The sequence below is a fragment of the Anthonomus grandis genome, chromosome 2 (genome assembly GCF_022605725.1).
Source record: "Anthonomus grandis grandis chromosome 2, icAntGran1.3, whole genome shotgun sequence".
Taxonomy (NCBI): domain Eukaryota; kingdom Metazoa; phylum Arthropoda; class Insecta; order Coleoptera; family Curculionidae; genus Anthonomus; species Anthonomus grandis.
The window spans coordinates 26,101,269-26,120,056 of NC_065547.1; the positions used below are offsets into that span (position 1 = coordinate 26,101,269).

Below are 18,788 nucleotides of genomic sequence, written 5' to 3' on the forward strand. Positions count from 1 at the left end.
TCTGACTAGTGACTGGATGTTTTTATATATAACTAAGTTCCATTTAATCCAGAATTTAATTTAAAAGCAGAAAAATCTACTTAGATTTGCTAACAAAACAGTTCTGGAATTATTTCTCAGCATTTTAGTATATTGTTTTTTATCACAAAAGACATGAACTTAGACCCAGGAAAATTTACCAAATATTCAAACAAGTTCTGTTGTGCTGTTTTAAATTATTTGAATAAGTGGCTTTTTTAAAATACGATTTAAAGAACAATATTGTCAGTAAATACAGATAAGAACTAAGTTACCTGACCTATAGAATTTGTTTTTTTATTTACGGGGCGGTGGGTAGCTAATTGCGCAGTTGTCTATATAGACACTTGATGAAACAGTTTCTACATAGATTTCGCCTCTCTTAAGACGCAGTAATTATTTGCTGATAAGGATTTTTGTGCTAAGTGGTAGTAGATACAAATTTGGCTATGCCGATTATAGTTTCCAGGTGAAAATGTTTGAAGGGATTTTCTACCCTGTAGATTAATAATTTTAAGTGAAATTTAAAGTTTAATGGAAACAAATAATAATTTATGTAAGTGATTAATATTAAACAAAAAATAAATCAAACGTACCCACAACGTAACTATGTCAAAATGGTAGTCACTCAGTATACTACGCGTCTGCATCTTCAGGGGCCCCTGCTCAGCTTGGTAACTTTTAATTATCAAACGTCATCTTCGTAATAATTTATCAACAACAAAAGATAATGGGCCCAATTAGCTTAGGCGGAAAAAAAAGATAATTCTTTTAATAGTACTGTGCCCTACTATCTTGTCTCCCACTATCAAAACTATGGTCTCTCTTCCATGTTCCCATTCCAAAGTCGTACCAATAGACAGAAACGTTGTGTATAAAGCACGTGAAATTTAAATGACCTGGCCGTTAGGTTTTTAAGTTCACCCGCCAAATTAAAACATTTGCTGTATTGCGGCGTGAACATTTCCACCCACCAAAACCACTGGTTTCCATTTTAGGAACAAAAACAAAATATTATGGTAAAAGTGACTAACTAGTTAACTAACCTATTTTAAATAACTATCCTGACCAAATGTCTATCCCTGATCATATCTATGTCTACTCCTTATAAGAAAATCACCATCCCGATTTTTTTTTTTAAAGAGGAGAAAACGAAAATGAAAATAAACATTCCAACAAAAAATAATAATCAAAACTAATTCCCCGGTAGAGCACATAGTTTTACCACCGAACATTGCAGAATACCTTGTGCAGTTTTTAATGTCACTACTCGAAACACGCCATCATTCCCAGGATGCAACTGTATTACGCGATTCAAGTTCCAACGTAGGAGTTCCGTTTGATCATTTTTAATAAGAACAAGAGTTCCAATTTTTATTTGGGACGTATTTTCTAACTACTTGGCTCTCTGCTGGAGAGTATGAAGGTACTCATGGGGCTAACGCTTTCAAAAGTCACAATGCATTCGCTGGGTCAATTGCCAGCGACTTAGGCGATTCAACTTTAAGTGTCTCTCCCACTTAAAGTTGAATTAGGTCAGGCTCCGAAATAAAATTGTTTGGAGGTTCGAGAGTCATGAACTGAGCATGACTAAGGGATTAAAGATCATTGGGATCTTGAGTAATGGCGCAGAGGATGCGCGAATTTAATAGAGCTTCAATTTAGACAAACAAAGTATTTAACTCCTCGTAGATTAACACTTCCAATAAGCTTCCAGCTCCCCAATAACCCTATACAGATGGGCCATCAGAGATTTCACCCCAGCCTCAGCCAATCCATTGAAGTGAGGGGACCTGGTGGATTAAACCTTTAATTAATATAGGTATAGAGATTCCACAGAATGTTTGGCAAGTTCAGTAAGCTGCCGGCTGGCACCAATAAAATTAGTTCCCTGGTCGCTAATTATGACAGACAGAAACACTGAGATTAAAGCTTCGGAGGTTAAATCAGACACCAACTCGAGATGTATTGCCTTTACAACATAACAAACGAATTCACAAACATATGTCTTAAAGCGCTTTGTACCTCGTACTTTACTTAAGGTAATCATTATGGGTCCAGCATAGTCAAGACAAATAGTTGAGAACAGCTTGACCTGTGATACCCGAAATGTGGGTAAATCTGACATTCTTGAATTATAAGATCTAGCATGAGAATGAAAACACTCTACACAGGGGAGTCCAAAATTTCTGAAGTAGCAAATAATGCAGGGTCTTGAATTCAGGGTGAAGATTCTCTCTGTGAACTTGCTCAATGATAAGTTGAGTGAGCTTATGAGATTTAAGCAAAAGTAAGGGATGTTTTTCGTTGTAGGACAGATCCCAGTTTCTGATCCTACCACGCACCCTGAAGCAACCATCCTCCGCGATAAAAATTGGCTAGTTTACGAAAAGGCTTGGGCATTAGCTGATCTTTCTTAATGATAACGAAAACATCATGAAAATACAACTGCTGTACAGCTTTCACTAAAACCAAAAGTGAATTCTGTAATTCTGTGAGATAAATAAAAATCTTTTTAGCTTTCTTTAGCTGTCCGCCCTTTGGCAAAGCTCAAAATATATGTCATGATGCATTGTATAAAGAAGAAAATTTGTCTAACAACTTAAGCAATCTGTTTTCAGAAACCTCAATTTTAAAGGCACATCTCTGCTCTTCCTCTGTGCATTTCGCAAGTAGAGCTGAATTCTGAATTTCCAAGATACTAGGTTGGTAGGCTGAATTGGCCAACAATGCTTGAGGCCTTTGTAGCCATGGAGGATCAAGGAATTAAATGTGGTTGGAAGTAAGTTGATTGAGGCTAAGGCCGCGAGAAAAGCAGTTTGCCAGATTATCACCTATCAGGACATACCTCGAACCCGGGTAAGGCAAGGACTGAAGAGGCAAGCCAAGCTAAAACAACTTGGGAATCCGACTACGCAAAAATATCATCAAAGGTGAAATATTTGAAATAGACATTTTTGACATTAGCAAAAAGGTCACTTAAGAGTTGTGGAGCCATTCATTCTAGCCTCGGAAGTGATTGAGTTTTAAATGGTGCAACTCGTGATTTACCTGTCAAAAGTCCTATATGAATATTGCCCGAGTAGTCTCTAATTCTACAATATACAGCAGCTCCATTCCCAACCTGCGATGCATCACAAAAGCCATGCAATTCTCTGCACAACAGTTGTCAACGAAGACTCTTTTGAGAATAAGTATGTTAGCAATAGGAGGAAGTAATTTTGAATCTATCCCAATCCTGAATATCTGAGATCTATATTTTATCTGATAGTTGATCATGGGCAATAGGTGACAAGAAACCTAGGGCGTCATAAATCCGAGCAACCTCAGATAGGATATTGCGCTTTGTTTACGCACGCTTAAGCGGTGCATATGAATATGAGAAAAAGTCATTGGATGGGTTTCACTGAAGGACCAATACTTTTATGAATAAAGGCTCTTCCTTGTCAAAGGCATTTGTGCATGAGAAGAGAAAACATGATTGTACATGGGCTAGAATATGATTCACCAAGCTCAGGTTTTGAACATTTAAAGGGCAAAGCAACAACAAATCTGCCTAAAGAGTTCTTTTTGGTAGTTTGCCGGTAAATGTTTTCAGACAGACTTTCTAGCTGCCAAAATGTTTGAAGGCATAAATCTAATAGAGGTTTTTTCTGAAACATGCAGATTGGCCGTTTTACCGTGCAATTTCGGTACCATACCTGCCGATCGTCCCTGTAGAACCCAACCAAAAACTGTTTCTATAGCAGCTGGTTGGTTCTGGGTACCTAGAGCTCTACCGGAAGGAAGTATATAAGGTACCAATTCAGCACCAAGTAGGAGGTCAATGGGACCTGGAATATGGAATTTGGTATGTGCTAAAGGTAAACTTGAACACACTTTGGATAAAATTACTGCCTCAAAGTCAAACACTAAATCACTCCTATTACACGGACGGATATGACATGAAGTGATGCCCCAGTTAGTTGAAAAAGACATACTATTGAGGCCCTCAACTGACGTGGAACAATGCCTACGGGGTAGCTTTAGCCTTTTGGCACACTGGTCAGATATAAAATTAGCCATACTACCTGTATCTAGCAAAGCTCTGACTTTTTGGCAATGGCCATGGCTGTCTTGTATTTCTAACTCTACTGTAGAAAGCAAACTAGTATTGCATAGTGTCACACCAAGTGGAGCCTGTTAGGGAAGGCTGTAATGAAATAATGAAAATTGCAAGTTTGACTTATGCCAGATGAACATGGTGCATCTGGCGTTCATCTGTTCATGTAAAAATTTGATAAATAGGATGAGATCCTGAAGAAGCTAGGTTACTACAGGACCTATAAAAAGAATTTTCTAATGTTCCCTTGAAATTAATAAAATGTAATAATGTATGATGGGGCGAGTTGCAAACTTTGTATCGAGCTGAAGAATTAAAATTTTTTACAGAAAGGGGAGAGCGAAAACAATTTACGCACTAATTATTTTGTTTTACGAAAGAAAATCGATCACTGTCAGATTTTGCCAAACATGAGTGGCAACGACATAAAATATGAGGACCCGAACATAGATTTTCTATATCTCATATGAAGACGAGGCTATAAAGGAAAGAGTAGTTCTTTTTGTAGAATCTTCTGAGAAATGTTTTGATGTTTGTGTATGACTGGGCTCTACTAACTGCATTGAGTCTAAAGCCTTGCAATAACATTCTAATAAATGTTGAAAAGTAGATAATTCTCTTATTCTATAACTCTGTGCGTGTTGTAGTGTGTGTAGTTTGGGCAACATCATGTTTAGAAAGTCGCACTCTTCTACATTAAAGTTTAAGACCCTTAATGCAGCAATATTTTCCTGAAAAGTATCTAGCAAAGATCTAAGCTTCTAGCACATGGTTTTTGTATTCGAGAGGCATTTAAAATCTCATTGTAATGTGATGTGACTGCTACACGTCTATATTGATACCTCCTACAAAGGGATTCATAAGCAATCAAATAATGATTTTTAGTTGTAGGCAAACCCTTAATTTAATTAAATGCTTTACCCTTTAGAGATGAATGGAGGTACTAAAATTTTTTAATATTATCCAGGCAAGAATTATTATGTATAAGTGAGCGATAGAGATCAATAAAGGAAGGCTAAAGTTTAAAATTACCCTTAAACTGCTAACTAAAAAATTACCCTGCTGTGATGATAACCTGCATTGCTCATGCTCAAAGAAGTATCCGCGTGATGAATATCCCTGCGAAAAGCCTTGATTGCGTAATATCATGTGTACTTGGCCCCTGCTCAGCTTGGCAACTTTTAATTATCACACGCGTCTTTGCAATAATTCTTCAACAATAAAAAATAATGAGCCTAATTAGTTTAGGCGGATAAAATGGATAATTCTTTTAGTAGTAGGTACGTAAGGTGCGTAGTGTCACTAATTGCTCTCTTGTCTCTCACTATCAAAACTATGGTCTCTCTTCCACGTTCCCACCCCAAAGTCGTACCAATAGATAGAAACGTTGTGGATAAAGATCAGTTCACGTGAAATTGAAATTGAAATGACCTGGACGTTAGGTTTTTAAGTTCATCCGCCAAATTTAAACATTTGCTGTATTGCAGCGTACTTATAATTGACAGGGGTATCTGCTTCCTTTTGACCTGAATGCCCAGACACCTAGACAAATATGATTCTTGTAACTCCATTTTACCAGTTTCTCTAGGACTTTTATATATTCTAGGACTAAGCTTGGAACTCACCCCTTTGGACGTAACAGTCTTTATACCGTTTTGCTGTCTGAGTAGATTAAAATGACCGTATTGGTGGATCTTTAATGAAGTTTGCACCATATTTGTCATTTATTCTGGAGACATCTAGGATAACAAAGGCCTGCCACTATATAATTAAATTAAATAGTTCACAAAGATCTTACTGAGTGTCATAAGGTACTATATATAGTTAATTTTCGATCCGTAATTCATCCACCTTAATTCACCAAGGACAGGTAGCCTGTACGCCTGTACATTCTCATCATGGCCTCGGCTTGTTACAAAAAGGTGAAAAGATTCAATACAGTTCTTAAATGTTAATGTAATGCTTAGACATGTTCTTTCTAAAGAGTCTAAAAGAAAAGGAAAGAGAAAAGGAAATTAGGGACTGAGAAGTAGAAAAAACTGTTTATTGTATTAATCCAATATTCAATTTACATGTTTATATTACTATTCACAAAACTTGTGAAAGAAGAATAATAGAGCATGTCAATTTAAGTTATGCGAGAAGTAACGAGGATATTCGAATGGAGAATTGAATATTACTTGTTTGACCATAAAAATTAATATTCTTCTTACATAACTGATACCATTTTGTGTTTACACTTTCAGTTAGCACTCACGATGGCTAAAAGCACTTTGCTAAGTTCCTTTTTAAATGAAATATTGCTCGAGAATATTTATATATTTGCTAAACCTGTTTACAAAGAAATATTACAGAAAATTCTTCTTTCTCTTCTAATTGGAAGACACACTGTTGTTTTAATTTTATGCTGAAAACAATACATAATCCATTTTACTGTTTTAATGCAGTTAAATATTATTTTACTTTGTTACTAAAATAGTAACAAAGTAAAATACAAAACAAAGTAACTAAGTTCTTTATTAACATAATGACATAGTCTTCACAAATAATATATTCAGTTTACAAATCGGTTGTACAACATCAATCAAGAAGATAGCCATCTCTGTGTGTCCATAGCCCGGTAATTTCACGGTATAGAAAACAAATAAGGCACAAACTAGAACACTTTTACTTTGATCGCAATACTAGATTATTTATTTGTATGTTTTTTTGTTATTCTCAGGTTGTGGAATATCATCGTCGAAGCAACAAGCACAGAGACGAATCGTTGGAGGAGAAGAGGCTGGATTTGGAACTTTTCCTTGGCAGGCTTATATTAGGATAGGATCGTCGAGGTAAATCAAGTTTGTACATAAATAATTAGCACTTAAATGACAATTACTGCTATAAATGATAATTGTTTAATTTTTATGTATGTTCCATGAGAAATAAAGCTATTACTCCACATTTTCTTAATGAAATATAAATTATGTTGATTCATATTTAAATCAAAATCTCTGAAAGGAAATTAGTTGTTTTGTATTAAATCGAGTTTGTGGAGAAGGTGTAAGCTTGGATAGATTCATCATCAAGTGCACCTTTATAGGATCTTTAAAGTTAGCTTAACCTTTGTTAAATTTAGGAATCTATTGTATTGTATTTCTATTTGCAGTAGAAAATATTGAGCATTTTATGTTCTTCTCTATTTATGGCATATATTTTTGATTTCACACTGGCACAGGTACAAGACTTATTATCATTTATAAATTCTTCTTTCTTCTGGTTTTTTTATTTTTTAAATTATTGAAAAAATATAATAAAATACACCACTTATTAACTGAAATATGAATATAGTTTAATATTAATTATTTCTAACATATCTAATTATGCTTATCTCTTTTTGCTCCAATCAACCTTGGTAAACCCTATCATTACCCTTAGCCACGCTCATACAATCTTTCAAGCAGCACGTTTTTATAAAGCAGGCGCCCTCATATTTATGTCTTTCAGCCAGTCCTTGAAGTCGTTTCAGGCGAAGGCTAAGACTGGTACCCACCATTGGTGAGTGCAACACGCATTAATAAAATGGCAAACCCTTTTTTCTAATAATTAAAGATATCGGTTGAGGTTACAGTATAAAATTCAAATCAGAACAGCTGTAACTGCGACTATCTAACTTGACGAGACAAAAACAATGTATAAATGTTCGCAGACATTAGAGCGGCCAAGAGTATTACGGCTGACAAATTCAGCTTGTGGCCTGATGACTCAAGTAATGCTGGTAACAAAAAAGCGGGTTCTTTTGCCAGACTGGTATCCTCAAAACTACTGGAATGCCTTATACCTAGAACTGGCCTAGCGAAATGACCCTGCGGAGGTGCACATGAGACAGGCTTTGTTATTAGAGCAATAACAGATAATGGCTATTATGGCTCATTGTAACAAAGACAGTAATAAAGACTGCACCTCCTGACCCTTATTTCTTACGATACCTCTGGATTGCAAAAGAAATCTTTCTCCGAAGGAAAAAAACAAAAGCAGATAAACCTGACAATGCCCTGGCGTTCCATTGCTTCAGGTTTGTTTTCATTTGCATAAAAACCGTGCGAATGCCTTTAAACTGCCAAAACATCGTGAGTATCATCCACTCACTATGCTTTGGTAGCTCACTAAATTTTCATCACATGAATTTTAAAGATTATCCGATAGAAGATGCATTTCTTTAAGATCCTTTTGCTTCCTTTGTCATTGATGTAAATAATTACCCAAATGATTATTCCTTCTGAAAACCGAGTATGATCTTCCTGAGAGAAATGTACATTTTTATTATCCTAATAATGCTAGTTGAGAGGTAAGTTAATTCAAATAATGTTTTAAGACCGAGACTTGGCGTTTTTGTTTTTTCTCTACTTTGTGTACAAAGATAGATATAGAGAAGATATTGGTTAGTTTAGCGCATTTGGTTGTTATAGACAACCTTAGATATGCTGTCCACGTAGCTCAATCTTCTTTCTTCGTATACAACCTTTGCTGATGTAGTTTTCTTATTAGCTATATGATCAGCTTCTCTAGACAAATACACTAATTTCATCAAATACTTACGATAAACCAACACTTGAAAAAAATTATCAATACATTTCATGGTATGACAATAAGAAATGTATCATGAAATTTTTCTTCTCGTCTTCAAGTACAATGTTTTCTACGAACGTTGACTATTTGTACCTTATCCACTGCTTTTCTGAAAAGCGATGTTGTACCAACATGAAGTATGCCTACAACCTAGACCTCTTTTGTCTTCGATTTTGCCCTCTATTATAAACTTTAAGTTCATATTTTTCGTTCCTCAAAATATGGCAAAATACTCAAGTTTACTTTTTTTAATATTGAATAAAATTTCAAGGTCATTCTCAATGCTAAGTACATCATCTGTATTACGTATTCTGTCCATCCAAGATATCCTTAGCATTCTACGATAGTACCACATTTCGAAAGTTTCCAATTTTTTGTACATATACGTCAGTGTCTATGCTTATATCCATTAAAATACAAGATACTAAACACATAGCAAGGAAGAACTCGAATTCGGAGAGATCATGAAGATCGCGATTCCATAATACTGCTTTTATATCTATGAAAGATGCGTGAGCTTGATCGATTTTTGCATGGACTTCTTGCATATTATCGTAATTCTCATACAGCTAGTTGAACAGATATTAGAATGAATTGACACCTTCGACTTGCTGGTTATAATAATCCATTTTCTCATAAAACAATCATATTAAGGCCAAATTCTAAACTTTTTAGTTGAACCTGATTTAGTAGTTCTTGAGGACCTTCCAGCGAGTCTGAAATTAGTACAGTGTCGCCAGCATACTTAAGGTTGTTGATTTGTCTACCGGTAATAGTGAGACCCTCGTCGCAAGTTTGAAGTGCAGTTTCTATTTTTTCATTATTTTAGATATTAAACAACAGCGGAAACAAGATACAACCCTGGCGGACACCTTTCCTTATTCGAAACTCGTCCGACAGTTGGTCATCACCTTATATTTGAGCCGTCTGATTCTAGTAGATTATCAATTATCTCGGTCATCTAGATCAACTTCTTTAAGAGAGTCTATGAGCTTTTCGTGTTAAACATGCGTATACTGGCGTATACACTGCTGAGTACGTATACACCAAAATCTCAATATCAAAACCTCCTCGAACTCCAAACTGTGTCTTATCCAAGAACGATACGCATTTTCGCTAAATTCTTTTATGAATAATTTTTAAATATATTTTCATCTTATGATTCATTAAGCCGATTAGTCGGAAATCGCCATATTTCTTTGCTGAGTGCTTTTTAGGCATAGTAATAAACGTTGATTTCAGGCAGTCGGAATTATACCGATTTTATAAATTAGGTTAAAAAGCTTAACCAAAGTATTCAGGAAATCGTCGTGTTGCATCAACTTTAAAACTTTTGTGTAGACTTCGCCTTGCACTACGGCTTTTCTATTTTTAGCTGAGGATAGATATTGTATGCTGTACATCTTAGGTTATTATATATATATCTTCCTCCTTTATATCTCCGTCAGAGAATTCTTCTGGGTATCATGGTCAGTACGAAATGTAAATAAAAAATAAACAACTCAATAGACTCATAGCTTGCATCAATCAATAACAACCATCAGGTTCAACAAACCACATCATCAATTTTCAACAACATCTCGTAAAAGGTCAATTTACAAGGAAATTCCTGATCGTGACATTCTCAACGATCAATTAATCACACAAACATGAAAGACTGGTCGGATGGCCTTTCAGTGAAAGTAATCGTTTGCTTCTTACAAAATTGATTTGGTTGTATAACATTCGATAATACGCGCGTTTTATTGTGTTGATAAACTTCTCGTCCGCGTGTTATATTTTTTTAAGGTTATACACTTTCCCCTTATTGTTTCTTAAGAATTATAATATTTATACAGATTTGGCAAATTTTCGAACAATAGCACAAGTGAAACTTAACCTCGATAATGAACGAAATAGCGCTTTTGTTGGCGCAATCTAATAATTCAATAATGCTTCAGTTTATTTATTTTTTAATTTTAAACTAATAGTAAGGATATTTAACAATGGATTACATTTATTTTGGTTGTTGCCACGCCGTTGATTTTTTAAAATTAATTCCTTTGTTAGAGAATAAGTGGGTCTCTGTCAGATTTCATGGACATGAAGATATTTGGTCGAATCATTATGCTAGCGGTTTTGACTTTAAATTATATGTTGTGAAATTGATTAGGCCAAGACAACCACTTAAATTTAAATTTTAGTTAAATTTTTGTGCTTTATTTATATTATCTTTTCTAACTGAAATTGAATGACTCGATCTGGTCCTAAATTTAGCGGGTTTTTAGGTTTATTTTTTTGGTTGCTAACAATTACATTTAAAATTTAATTCTTATTTAAAATTCTTTGATAAAGGGCGAGGCGGTTTTTTTGTTGCTGACAATACTTTTTACAATACTACAATTTTTTAGGATTCTGGAAGAAAATCTTATAAGTTATGAATATCACTTCTCAAATTACAAGACAGTTTTGCCACTAACCAAAACTCTTTATTTTAATATTAATTAATTAAGTAAATTAATAAAACTATAACTTAGTTTTAATCTTCTTCCTGTGGGAATCTAGTAATAAACCATATATCTCGGTTTGATAAAATAAAGTTTATTAAGACAAAGAAAACGACAAATTACAGCTCATTATTTTAAAACCGGACGACTGACAGACAGACACATAACCTAACAGCAAACATGTGTATATTAAATAAAGCAAAATTCAACACAACTAGTGCCCTCTTTTAGTCATACTGCTCTAAATCTCTACCCACAATATTGCTGAACTCAAGCTTAACCCTTTGCGGACGGCAGTGCAACTTTCAGATAAGAGCACAGATCGTTGTCATCTATACCATGACAACCATCCCGCTCGTTCGGTAATTACCGCCGATTCTCCGTACAGCTCGGAGGCTAATTTGCAACGAATATATTTTATGGGACTTGATAGGTTTATTTATTGTTATTTGTTATTCTAATTGCCTTACAATATTAAAATTTAGCGAAAGTATAAAAGATATATTGAGTAAAATAAAAAAATAAAGTTTTAGTAAATATTTGTAATATATCATGTAATAAATGGCAGCAAATTTCTTTTTTCAAAACATTTTTTTTTATCAAGAAAGTTAAAAATAAAACGCATTTTATAGTTTATAGGAAAGCATGATATTTATTCTAAAAAAAAAACAAAAAAGAACACGTATTTATCTGTAATTTTCCTCGGTGTGATATTTCTCAAAGCACTCCCCGGGATGCAAAGCAGGGTGGTCTTGACATGTTTTGCAATAATAGGTAGTAGTTTTTCGGCCACCTTTTTTTGATCGATCACTGCAAACTTTGCAATCGGAATTATTTTTTCTTGCATAAATGGCATGGAACCTATTATTTAGACGAGAAATATCCTCGGCACCATAAGCTGATCGACGTCTGGATGTATTTCTGTAGTTTCCAACTAATTGAATAACTAATTTTTTCCTGAAATTCCTCGATCGAAGTTGCTGATTATTTGTTGCTATTTTTTGTAATATAAAGGCATTATTTATCGACACATCTAATAACCAGAAAAATACTTTTCGCCACCATTTACTTGTTTTTCGCAAAAATTGGTAGCTTGCTGCATAATGATCAGCAACGTCAACCCCTCCCATAAATTTGTTATACTCATATATAACTGTAGGTTTTTCTATGACTTCTTCAATCCAACGCCCTTCAGCGGTCTTCGTTCGCCTGGTTATATTTTGTACTGAGTTGTCAAATACACTAGATAACATAAGAACAACTCTTTTATCTTTCCATGCCAGTACTGATATAAAATTGTCATGCCTGGAAGATATCTCGCCTTTTTTAAATTTTCTTGTATATGCGGTAGTTAATTCTGTCGGAATTCCTTGTCGATTAGCCATTACAGTACCCGTTACATGTATGTTTATTTTATGTAACTCGCGTGCTAACAAAGGGCTTGAATAATATCTATCTATAAATATATGGTAACCTCCCGAACCAGTTCCAGAATTAAGAAGTTTTTGCACCAAATGAACTACTATGCGGGCGGTTGCTGGTAAATCTGGGCGTATCAATCCCTGGGTTGTTTGAGTTCCCAAATATGGCTCCATCGTAAATATGTAACCATTTTTTGAATCTGCAAGCACATATACTTTTATTCCCCATTTTGTAGGTTTGGCTTTATTATAAACTTTAAAGGATACTTTGCCTTTAAAACCAATAGTACTTTCGTCTACAGAAATATTCTTATCTGGAGTATAAAACTTCTTGAATTGTGTTTCCAGATACCATAACACATTTTTCACTTTGGCGCTACGACTCTTCACTCCCATCTGCTCTTCTTCGGGTGGAGAAACGTGAAGATTCCAAAAAATTTGCATGAATCTGTCCCTCGAAAAAATATCTTTGAAAAAGGGTTGATGGTCGATCCAGTTATTAGAAAAATAGTCAGATAGTTCGGTCTTTGGATTTAAGGCCATATTAAGTAAAACGCCCAAAAATGCCATAAATTCTTCTAATGTGACTGGTTTCCAAGACTTCCAAACTGACCTTTTTGTGAGCGGCGTGTTTATTAAAATTTTTTCTGCAGCATATCTAAAAATATATTTACACATTTTTCTTTTGCTTGAAATATAATACAATTAAATACATACCTATTTGTTTCATCCACAATTGCTTGTATAAGTTCGTCCGTAAAAAATAACTGAAAAAAATCTAGTTCGGACACTGGCTGGTTATTTCGTGGTGGATGGTATCCAACATCTTCTAAGAAAGGGAATATTTTAAATCTTGGTTCATTTGCTGTCCATGGCCTCCATAAATTTAAATTATAAACACGTTCCTCAGACTCTTCGTCAGAATCATTTTCACTGAGATTTTGATCTATATCCTCCCATTCGTCACTCTCTGAACTAAACTGATCCAAGTCAAACTCCTCCTCGTCTACGTATAATAGTTCCTCTAACTCTGTGTCCGTTAATGCTCTTTTCGCCATAATTATAACTATAAACAAACATCCGAATCTTACAAAATATTAAAAAAACACAAACAAAATCTGCATACCTAACTCTCTCAAATACTCAAATAAGACTAAATAAGAATGCACGTGTATTTGTCGCGACCGGCACTCAACAAAAAAATCGCAAGGTTGCCAAATAAGTCACGACTTGCATAAAAAAAGCATGTGTATTCCTAAATAAAATTTCCCGCGGAATTCAAATTTGTTATCGGTTTTGTCATGGTATAAATGAATAACGAGTAAATCGACTTTGAAAATGTGTCATGAGAGACATGACAACGAGTAGAATCGGCTTTTTGCCTTGTCATGTAGGGCATGACAAACGATCTCAAAGCAAAGTTTTGTGTAAACGTGAACGACTACGCCTGGTGTCATGTCAGACATGACAACGACCGCAAAGGGTTAACAAACCTAGACATAGATGGCATCCTTTGTATAAAACTGGATTACAATGTACATATTTCTAACAGCCCCACTTAATCCAGTGTATACTAGAACTTAAGAAATACATACATAAACACTTAACCTGAGTACATGGTTATATACCTATACCAAAATTAAAAACATCCCAAACAGTTTACAAAATATTTATGCTTGGACCCTGACAAACCCTTCGTAAAAATATCAGCAGGCATATCATGAGTTGAAATATATCTTAAAAATATTTCTTGCCTTTCTACTGCCTCTCTTATAAAATGATATTTTACATTTATGTGTTTTGTCCTATTATGAAATACAGGATTCAAAACTAATTTCTGCTCTGACTATCATAAAATAATAAAATTGTTTTGTCAATTTTTAAAATTTCATTTAGAAAACCTTCCAAAAATATGGCTTCTTTAGTGGCTTGGCAAATAGAAACATATTCTGCTTTAGTACTTGATAAACTTACTGATGCTTGCTTTTTAGATTCCCATGAAATTGCCCCCTCGGATAATAAAAAAAGATAGCCAGTATATGATTTTCCATCAATCAAATTATTTCCCCAATCAGCATCACAGAACCCTTTAAACTCTAGATCACCCTTTTTGAAAATAAGGCTTTGATTAATTGTACCTTTTAAATACCTTAAAATTCTTTTCGCATGCTGAAAATGAGTATCAGAATAACAAGTGTTAAACTGGCTCAAGTAGCTTACTGAGAAAGCTATATCCGGTCTTAAGTTAACTGCCAAAAACATTAAAGATCCTATCAAATACCTATAAGGAATATTTTCATCACAACAATTACCTTTCTTTAATTTTAATCTAGGTTCTAAAGGAGTGGAAATTGGTTTAGCCTCTAACATACCAAATTTTTCCAGTAAATATAAAATATAATGCTTTTGATTCAATCTTAACTCTTGCTTATTCTGATCTCTTTCAATGTCAAACATAAACATTTTCTAACTTGACCTAAATCTTTAAGTTTAAAATTATCTGATAAAACACCATTTAGTTTTATTATTTCATTACAATCATTGTAAAACAGTAGAAAATCGTCAACGTACAGAGCTACAATAACAATTGTACTTTGAAATCTCTTAATATACACATGATTCAAATTTTGACTTTTCATAACCCAAACTTGTTAAAACTTTTTCAACTTCTAAGTTTCACATCCGTGAAGCTTGTTTAAGCCCATTTATGGCTTTATTTAATAAACAGACTCTATTATCATTATTAAAACCTTCTGGTTGGGTCATAAAAATTCTCTCTTTTAAATCACTATTGAGAAACGTTGTGATTATATCTATATGATCAATTTTTAAATCCATACTTACAGCTATGGCAAACAACATTCTTAAAGTAGAGTTTCTAACAACAGGTGAGAAAGTGTCTGTATAGTCCACCCCATATTGTTGTGTGAAACCCCGAGCTACAAGTTTAGCCTTGTATCTCTTTTCACCATTTGCCCCACACTTCAACTGGAAAACCTATTTACAGTGGACAGCTTTTTGATCATCAGGTTTATTCACTAATGTCCACACTTTATTGTCCTTCAAAGAACTATATTCCTCCTCCATTGTTCTCCTCCATTTATCTGCATTGTTACCACTCAAGGCTTCTGACACTGTGGACGGTTCTTCACATATGGCCTCGGAAACTAAGTACAACACATGATCTGGAAAAGTTTTTTCCTTCCTGGTTCTTAGTGATTTTCTCAATGGCATCAAACCATCTATAGTATCGTCTGACTCACTGTTACTTATATGTGTGTCTTGTTCTTCATTTTGATTCGGCTCAATGGGTTGTCAACTTGATCATATTCTATCCCATGTTCAAAAATATCTATGTACCCATCTACTTGAACACCTGCCTGAGTATTATTGTTTTTCTTGAGTTTAAATTTATTTTCCAAGAAAACAACATCCCTCGATTTGATTATTTGACCTGGTTTTTCCATATCATACAATCTATAGGCCTTTGTATGTTCATCGTAACCCACAAATAAATATTCTTTACTCTTGGGATCAAATTTTTTTCTTAACTGATCAGGAATGTGTGCCTGTGCAATACAGCCAAAAACTCTAAGATGTTTAATGTCAATCCTTTTTCCTGACCATTTTTCTTCTGGTACACAATCCTTGACTGCCTTGTGAGGTGATCTATTTTTCAAATAGACAGCAGTATTGACAGCTTCAGCCCACATTCTTTGATCTGAATTTGCACCTTGTAGTAGACATCTAGCCTTCTCCACAATTGTCCTGTTTGTTCTCTCAGCAACACCATTTTGTTGAGGTGTATATCTAACCGTTGTCTGATGTTCAATACCTTTTTGTTTAAATAGTCTATTAAAACCTTCATTTAAATATTCTGTGCCATTGTCACTGCGCACCTTTTTAATGCTCATGCCTGTTTGATTTTCAACATAAGCCTGAAATTCTTTAAATCATTGCAATACATCAGTTTTAGACTTTAAGAAGTATACAAATATTTTTCTTGTGTAATCATCAACAAGCACAAAAATATATCTTGCACCACTCCAGGAAGTAACTGGCATAGGTCCACACAAATCTGTGTGTATCAACTCTAAAATACTATTAGCCCACTTACCTCCTGCCTTACTAAGTGGTTGTCTTATTTGCTTGCCCAACAAACACTCCTGACATTGTTCGCCTTTTCCATTAATATATGTAATGCCACCGGCCCATCCATTTTTCAACAGCTGCATGCTAACTCTATTAAGATGTCCTAGCCTCATATGCCATAATTCCTCTGAATTTGGTCCTGCTACAGTAGTGAAAAGGCTTTGTTCTTCCACATCAAGTTCATATAGTCCAATCTTCATGGTAGCGGTGGCAACAACCTCTCCTTTCACATGGAAATCGACACAGTCAAAAATCGAACATTTTTCATCTTGAAAAATAACAGTGTGGCCCTTTTCAACCATTTTACTAACTAAGAGTAAATTTTCTCTTAACTCAGGAACATAAACCACCTCAGAAATTGTTTTTAAGCCAGATCTGGTACATACCTGGGTTTTGCCAATCCCATTGCCAGATATTCTTTGATTGTTGGCTACAACCATTTTTGCCTCCACATGACTTTGAAAATCCGTCAGATAATCCCTTTGAAAAGTCATATGAGTAGTCGCTCCTGAATCAATATGCCACTTTTGAGTATGCTGCGTACTTTTATCCTCAACTGCAACCTGCAGTGCTTTATCCAGCTTGACAACCTCCTTCCTGTCTTTATAAGACTTGCCCTTATCAAACTTTTTATTTTCTTCAAAGTTTGAAGGCATCGGACCTTGATTTTTATAGTGTCTAAATGAACCACATGCATAACACTTTACACCCTGCTTATTGCTCTTTTTGAAGGACTTTCTATTCGACAATAAGGCTACTTCATGATCATTTTTATTAAATTTGTCATCTTGAAGCAGTTTGGTTTTAATAAAATCACTGGTTATCTTTTCTACTGAATTCTCTATGGCCATCACCATGGGGTCATATTCCAAAGTAAGCCCGCTCAACAAAATCACACCCAAAAACTCATCATCCATTGGACGCTGCCTATCTGATAATTTTTGAGCTAATGACATAGCTGCATTCACATATTGCTCCATAGTCTTGAAATCTTCAAGCTTAATTCTTACTAATTGCCTGATTAAACTAAGCCGCCTTGACAAATCTTTATCCTCGTAAGCACTTAACAAATCCTGCCAAGCTTCATTGGCTGTGCTTGCATTACGAACATGCGGATAAGCACAAGGTTGTACCATTAAGCATATTTTAGCTAGAGCCTTTTTGATCTGCTCTTACCTTGGCATCAGATGACGTTGTATCACCTTCTGGATAGCCCTTTATGCAGACCCATAGATTGGAATGCACAAGTGCCCTCTTTTAGTCATACTGCTCTAAATCTCTACCCACAATATTGCTGAACTCAAGCTTAACCCTTTGCGGACGGCAGTGCAACTTTCAGATAAGAGCACAGATCGTTGTCATCTATACCATGACAACCATCCCGCTCGTTCGGTAATTACCGCCGATTCTCCGTACAGCTCGGAGGCTAATTTGCAACGAATATATTTTATGGGACTTGATAGGTTTATTTATTGTTATTTGTTATTCTAATTGCCTTACAATATTAAAATTTAGCGAAAGTATAAAAGATATATTGAGTAAAATAAAAAAATAAAGTTTTAGTAAATATTTGTAATATATCATGTAATAAATGGCAGCAAATTTCTTTTTTCAAAACATTTTTTTTTATCAAGAAAGTTAAAAATAAAACGCATTTTATAGTTTATAGGAAAGCATGATATTTATTCTAAAAAAAAAACAAAAAAGAACACGTATTTATCTGTAATTTTCCTCGGTGTGATATTTCTCAAAGCACTCCCCGGGATGCAAAGCAGGGTGGTCTTGACATGTTTTGCAATAATAGGTAGTAGTTTTTCGGCCACCTTTTTTTGATCGATCACTGCAAACTTTGCAATCGGAATTATTTTTTCTTGCATAAATGGCATGGAACCTATTATTTAGACGAGAAATATCCTCGGCACCATAAGCTGATCGACGTCTGGATGTATTTCTGTAGTTTCCAACTAATTGAATAACTAATTTTTTCCTGAAATTCCT

General features: G+C 34.7%; 1 protein-coding gene across 1 annotated transcript in view; it reads left to right on the top strand.

Moving 5' to 3' along the window:
- LOC126750216 (uncharacterized) overlaps window positions 1-18,788 on the top strand; it is a 303,441-nt gene that overhangs the window by 219,845 nt on the left and 64,808 nt on the right. Inside the window, exon 11 of the mRNA XM_050459759.1 lies at window positions 6,843-6,954. Within this exon, the coding sequence (XP_050315716.1) occupies window positions 6,843-6,954 (112 nt within the window). The remainder of the gene's footprint in view (window positions 1-6,842; window positions 6,955-18,788) is intronic.